Below are 6,717 nucleotides of genomic sequence, written 5' to 3' on the forward strand. Positions count from 1 at the left end.
AGAAAGTAAAGATAGATATATATAGATATATATATATAGATAGATATAGATAGATAGATATATATATATCTATATATCTATATAGATATATATCTATATAGATATATATCTATATAGATATATATCTATATAGATATATATCTATATCTATATCTATATCTATATCTATATCTATATCTATATATATATATATCTATATATCTATATCTATATATGAAAATTAAATGTTGGAGAGCCATAATTATTCATTTCTACCCCTTTTTATGACCATGAGTTCCTTACAATGAAATCTCGACACTTACATCCTGTGTCAGAAACAATCAAATGATGCAAAGTACACAGTAGTAAAGCTCTACGAGACAAATAATTTCAAAGTCAGCTTTAATGCAGTTGTCCCATTTAAAATACAACTTTGTGACTTTTTAAGCTCCTGAAAGGGGATCACCAAAAAGTGATCTTTATCAGTTAGCCACCTGCAAGATTGTGAACCCTAGAAACTCGAAAGTATCGAGCAGATGGACGAACACCAGGTACAAACACAACAGGTTTTATGCGTCTTGGGGTGCTTTGAAGTGCAGCAGTGGGCTTTCTGGTGGGACGTTGCAATCCTAGAAACGGATAAAAATAAATTAGATTTTGAAAACAAGCACAATTTCCAGCAGGTGAATAAGTTACTGTACCTGCTGTGGGCTGCACTGTGCGGATGATTTTACCAACTCCAACTGTGTCAGACACAAATCTGTACATTGTAAAGAGTTGATGGAGACTAGATAGAGGATATGTACACTGCACGATCACCCTGGGAGACAAGGACAGCCTTCAATGTCATGGATCGATGCAGGTGGGGGAAAGAAAAATGAACAGGAAAGTTTTGAGATTCATACCTCTCAGTGGCATCACTAGAAACCAAGTCCATATTCTGGTCATTCTTGTTGTAGAAGATCTCATTTTGATAAGTCACGTAATCCTTTCCAAGCTGAAGAAAAAGTACAAAGTGAGGGCAAAGCAGCACAGGGAGGGGATGCCACAAATCAGTAAACTCAGCTTTTACCTCAAATATGAATCCACAGCTGTTGACTGGAAAAGAAAAGAGGGCCCTGGTGCCATTCATATCTTTAGGCCCACAAGAGTTGTCCATGAGGCTCATTCTTAATGTTCTCCCTCCACCTGAGACTACCGGAGGCAGGTTTGCCACCACAGTCATCATCCCATCAGTCGAACACACTGCATAAACAGATGCATTTTAGCATGATGGGTAACTGAGACCATCTGCGATAATAAAGCTTGGATGCACTTACTGATGAATTCTTTGGGATTGAACAGGCAGGTTTTAACTGTGGACGTCTGGACTTCTGATGTTTCACGAACTCTCACAAGGATCTCAAAAGTTCCTGAGAATCCCTTCAAAGTGACGTCCTGCCAAACACATGCAGCACTTCTACATTTAAACACAATTCAAGCCTATTAAGAACAAACTGATCATGCCAACAGCATTTCCCTCGTCTACCTGGTATTTATACCCATGAGTGGCAAGTGGCACATCAAGCTGCAGACTCTGGCTGTCATTACTGAAGATGTAGCCACGCTGGTCTGCCAGGTCTGAGGTTAGCACGTCTAACCCGATGGTTAACTCCCACAAGTAGTCAAAAGGCTGACTGTTCAGCTTGAAGCGTATCCCGGACTCAGAGCAGACCGCGTCAAAGGCTGGAGGTGCTGTCGGATACAAGCTTGTTAACCATTCTTAAAGCTTTTGCCAATATTGAGTAAATTATCAAATAACTTACAGACATCTGTGAACAGTGCCACAATGGATGCCAAGTGGTAATAAGAGTCGTTTCCAGGTAGCACAGCCAGCGTGTAGTTAATATCCAGCATAAACTGAAGAACTGCATCTTCTATAAAGAACTAAGAAAGAAATCAAATTCACTAAGATGAGCAGGATTTAAGCCATCATGTTGTGAATGTTAATAATATTTATTTCAAACATAGGCAACAAGTGTTTATATCAAAACAAAATCAAAGAGTCATCGTTTTCACAAGGGCGTGGTGGTGGCAGGGTTACCTTCTGTTTGACAACAGGGTCGTGGAACAGCACCTTCAGTGTGTAGCCATGGGTGCCGTTGGGGTGAAGAACTTCAGTGACTTTGTAGGTGCTCGTATTTGTAAATGGCAACGTAAAGTCTCGTTCATTCAACTGGATAGAAACTAACATGACATCTTCAGGAACATCGCCGAGATAGATGGTGAACATCTGTTCTTCAAGGACTGTTTGATTACGAGTGAAAATCGTGCAGGGCAACAGGGGAGTGACCAGAGTCCTGCGAAACTGGAGCATGGTATCGACATAGTCACGATCTACTGAGATCTGCTCCACGGAGAGGTCGAAGGCATAAAACTCATAGAGGCTCCCAATAACAAAGCTCTGAAAGACAAACATGCAGTTTGCATGACTTCAATCTTTACCATTAGATAAACTGCTAGTCTGACTGAAATATGTTTCACAGAGGATGTAATACAAGATAAATTAGTCACATGACCACAAAGACCAACATCTCTAGAGTAAAAATAGGATAACAATCTCTGTTCTGGCTTGGATTGCAGTCACTCTGAAATGTTGCAATGAATCCGCTCATCAGTGATTAAACTGAACATTATTCAGGAATATCGCCTGTTTGCAATCTGCTTTCTAAAGCGGGAGTCGCCGCTGGCCTACTTCCCGTCTTTCAAAAGGCAAGACTACAGAATGCACACAGTTACAACAAATGGAGTTGTGCCGAGCTCTCCAGTTTTTCCCCAGTTTGGAGAATTATTCAAGTTATTAAATGCTTAAACGAGCCATCCCTGTGCATCATCCAATTGAACATTTTAACAAGCAGCCTCAGAGCAATCCAAAAGCTACACTTAGCATGCACTGCAAAATTTGTATGATCCTCAGCTTAAATAGCCATCCTCTGACCTTCCTGTGTCCTCCTTCAGCATTATAAGGGATGCCGATTTGGACTGTGCCTTTGTGCTTCTCAACAATGTAACCCCTCTTCTCTGCAATTAGCTGCTCCATGGCATCCCCGTTCAGTCCAATCCTGATCTGTGTGCCACCGACACTTGGGTACAGCGCCTCTGGAGTCTTCCACATCATATAGCCCCCGTCATCAAAGTAACCTTCATCTGTTAAGAGGAACAACATTGCAAGTCCACCTGATCCTAAGCAGAAAGTCACTAAAATGACATAAAGGCAGATACTGACACATGGAGCAAGCAGCCAAGAGGTCGACCATAAGGACAACCCAGTTTTGTCTGGAGAACACAGTTGCATACACTGCCTCCACTGGAACATCCTCCACCTGCAGAGAAACGCATGTAAGCCTTGCTTTGCGTCAATGGTTCAAATGCAGATTCTGAATCTGTGGTTTACCTCAGTGCTCAGTGAGTCGGGTTGTCCATAGGGCGTTCGAAACAGAAGTCTTCCATCCCTCGAGTCAAACGTATAGCCCCGCTTCCGTGCTTGTGACACATTCATGGACGGCATCTGCTCCTCCGGTCTTTGAAAAGTCACCTGCCAGTCTGAAGAAGCGGTGCTGCGTACCTGGAGGAAATGTACAAGTCTTAAGACAGTTTGCTTCCTTAGTGAGAGATTTACCCGAGTGTAAGACTTACAGCTCTGACTGCATTCTTGTGTCCGATTGGGACAATCGGACAGGTAACATCACTCCTCACAGACACCTGCACAGAATTCACCAAATTACAGGGTGTAAGATTTTCACCACTAGATTATGAGTAGAGTGCAGACTGCAGTCAACCACGTTCTGTTTTCTTACCCTCTTCAAGTGTATAATCCTAGCTACGGTGGCTGCTATAGAACAGACATGTTTTAGTCAGCCAAGAGATCAAAAACATTACATGTAATCCATAAAGGCCACTGCCAGCCGGGATGCAGATCCACACATCCAGTTTGCCACTTTCTGTGGAATGCCATCAGTCCACTGCATACCTCAGCTATCAATGCCAAGTGAGAAGCAGCCACCTTTACTCACACAGACTGCAAAACTAAACTAGCCTGATACAAGTCAATGAGTCAGTGAAGCACTTTATTTTAAAAGTTCTGACTTCAGTTCAGAAGGTGAGGAAGATTGTGACATTTTATTACGGTGTGGGTGGCATTGTGCTTCATGTGCATGGCTTTAGTGACTGCAACCCATTCTCAGAGGGGGGGGAAAAAATGAACCTGCTGCTGTGTATTTTTAATTGATTAATTATAATAACATGTTTTTTGGAGGAAATGCAAATATAGATTCATGTATATTTATCAGTTTAGTATTCATTTTTCCTCTAAAAAAAAAAAAAGCCTCAAAAAAATTACTGACTACATTTAAAAAAAAAAATCCAAATTTACCTCCATGTAGTTCATCTCACAGGTAACCTCTCTGTGAGACCATTGGAGAGATAAAGTGCAGGTCTTGTTCAGTGCATAGCTGGCCTTCTTTCCCTTATGTGTAGCGATCAAGTTAAAATTAAAGGAGAACATATCATCCTGAAATACACAGAAGAGAAAATTTATCAAAGCCTTCTCTCTGTACGCAGCAGCACATTTCTGCTTATTTGACTGCTTGCACATACTTTGTTGTCTGTGTGGCAGCTGAAATAAGAAGCTCTGAGCTCCACGTGGCCCAGGAGAGGGAGAGCACTCACAGTATAGCCACACTTTGCAGCATACTGTTCAGTGATGGCATGCACTCCTGTTCCATCTTTACAAAAAGAAGACAACCTCAGTCATGCAGCTCCGTAGTGGCCAGAATTACCAGACGAAAGAAGCTTTTTAAAATAAAAAAAATAAAAAAAATGCTCCAATGCAGAAGGGAAGCTTTTAAGGGGAACTTACCCACAGCCTCAAAGCGAAGTTCCTTTCCAGTGAAGGAGAGATCAACACCTATCATGAAATAACGCTCACGACACTCCATATGAACTCCTGCATGAACAAAGCAAGTTTTAAGTACAGATTACCAGTATTTTTAAAATCACACTCCCTAATCACATGCATGTTACCATCCGTGATGAGATCACAAATTGCAGCTGAGCACACGGAGAGGAGAAAGGCCACACTGCAACACAAAGGGACATGTGACAGAAAACCTAACTGGAAATTAACTTCATAAATAAACTTGATGATTTCCCAATAAGGCAGCTTACCTAAACTTAAATGCCATACCCACTGATGTTGGCAGGGTCTAAAGCCAGCCTGAGAGCTAGCAAACTACACTTCTAACCAACACAAGCTCAAATGAATCACGTGTTTGGGCAATCCAAACCACAGCAGCAGTAGTCTGTGTGAGCTCTGTTGCGTTTGACCCCTGAAATTAAAAGTTCACTTTCAGCATCAGCTGCAAGTGATTTAAAGATGAGTTGATTATTCAAAGGCTGCACCTGTGAGTGTAACTCTGAGAGCCTCTGATTGGCCAGTGACACTACCAGAATATAAGTACTGATAAGCTTCAGGCTTCTTCCCTAGCCTGACGCAGGGTTTCCAGTGCACTTTAAGTGCTACTGATAAAGTTGCAAAGGTTCTTGAGCTTAATGTTTGGCCCTTCTGTGTGTGCAATTTCAAACTGTGATATTCCCATTGATAAATAGTGCACTGAAGCATAAATCTGCAGTCATTTGTGCATATGTCTGGATCTTATATTTCTTTTTTGGATTTCATTTTCAAATCTTGTTGAAATCCTCAGTGGATCACAAGTTGAAGTTCAATCACAGGATTGGAGTAAGGTTCTTGCAGCACCCTCTGGTGGACAAGGGAGGAACTGCACCACGTTTTTTCACACTGTAATGCAGGGGTCCCCAATCCCAGTCCACGAGGGCCGGGGTCCCTGCAGGTTTTAGATGTGTCCTTGATCCATCACAGCTGATTTAAATGGCTAAATTAGCTCCTCAACATGTCCTGAAGTTCTCCAGAGGCCTGGTAATGAACTAATCATGTGATTTAGGTGTGTTGGCCCAGGGTGAGATCTAAAACCTCCAGGGACACCGGCCCTCGTGGACTGGGATTGGGGACCCCTGCTGTAATGTAATAAATATGCATTGAAGTGTTTCAGAAGTAGATCGTATGGTTGTTAGGTTCCACCCCTCGATAAAAAGTCTAGTCTACTAAATATGTGCAACAAAAATAAAACGGATGGTATACATGCAAAATTTGGATTGGAAAAAAAAAAAGGCAAGTGAAGAATAAACATTTAGTGCATCATGGGAAGCCCTCAAGAGCCAACGCCTATTGCAACATAACTAAGGGGGAATCCTGAGCCACCTAATCCAACCCTAACTATACGCTTTATAGGAAACCTTGGAACCTAATCTTAAAAGCAGAGAGGGTGTCTGTCTCCAGAATCCAAACTGTGAGCTGTCCTCACAACAGGGGCCTGAAAGCTGAAGGCTCTGCCTCCCATTCTACAGGGTGGGCCATTTATATGGATACACCGTAATAAAATGGGAATGGTTGGTGATATTAAAGTCCTGTTTGTGGCACACTAGTATATGTGAGGGGGCAAACTCCTCAAGATGGGTGGTGACCATGGTGGCCATTTAGAAGTCGGCCATCTTGGATACAACTTTTGTTTTTTCAATAGGAAGAGGTCCATGTGACACATCAAACTTATTGGTAATGTCACAAGAAAAACAACGGTGTGCTTGGTTTCAATGTAACTTTATTCTTTCATGAGTTATTTACAA

At 41.9% G+C, this 6,717-nt stretch overlaps 1 protein-coding gene across 1 annotated transcript; it reads right to left on the bottom strand.

Annotated features, from left to right (window-relative positions):
* Window positions 1-364: 364 nt before the first annotated feature.
* LOC102292952 lies at window positions 365-5,362 on the bottom strand. The gene is made up of 17 exons (XM_005945259.3): window positions 5,185-5,362; window positions 5,041-5,096; window positions 4,877-4,963; window positions 4,615-4,742; window positions 4,391-4,528; window positions 3,655-3,720; window positions 3,413-3,583; window positions 3,245-3,341; window positions 2,957-3,165; window positions 2,063-2,422; window positions 1,785-1,905; window positions 1,508-1,713; window positions 1,299-1,416; window positions 1,052-1,224; window positions 885-976; window positions 681-799; window positions 365-608 (listed from the first exon to the last, which is right to left on the bottom strand). The coding sequence occupies exons 1-17, from the start codon at window positions 5,199-5,201 to the stop codon at window positions 466-468; spliced, it is 2,301 nt and encodes a 766-aa protein (XP_005945321.1). The 5' UTR covers window positions 5,202-5,362; the 3' UTR covers window positions 365-465.
* Between the last annotated feature and the right edge of the window lie 1,355 nt (window positions 5,363-6,717).

Source organism: Haplochromis burtoni, unplaced genomic scaffold (assembly GCF_018398535.1).
Source record: "Haplochromis burtoni strain Fernald_Lab_line unplaced genomic scaffold, NCSU_Asbu1 Contig_445, whole genome shotgun sequence".
NCBI classification, from domain to species: domain Eukaryota; kingdom Metazoa; phylum Chordata; class Actinopteri; order Cichliformes; family Cichlidae; genus Haplochromis; species Haplochromis burtoni.

Bases quoted from the DNA above. Each gene is read 5' to 3' on its own strand.
- LOC102292952 (XM_005945259.3), bottom strand. The intron at 4,529-4,614 runs GTATGTGCAAGC...TGTGTATTTCAG, and splicing joins GCTGCCACACAGACAACAAA to GATGATATGTTCTCCTTTAA. The intron at 800-884 runs GTATGAATCTCA...CTTGTCTCCCAG, and splicing joins TCTAGTGATGCCACTGAGAG to GGTGATCGTGCAGTGTACAT.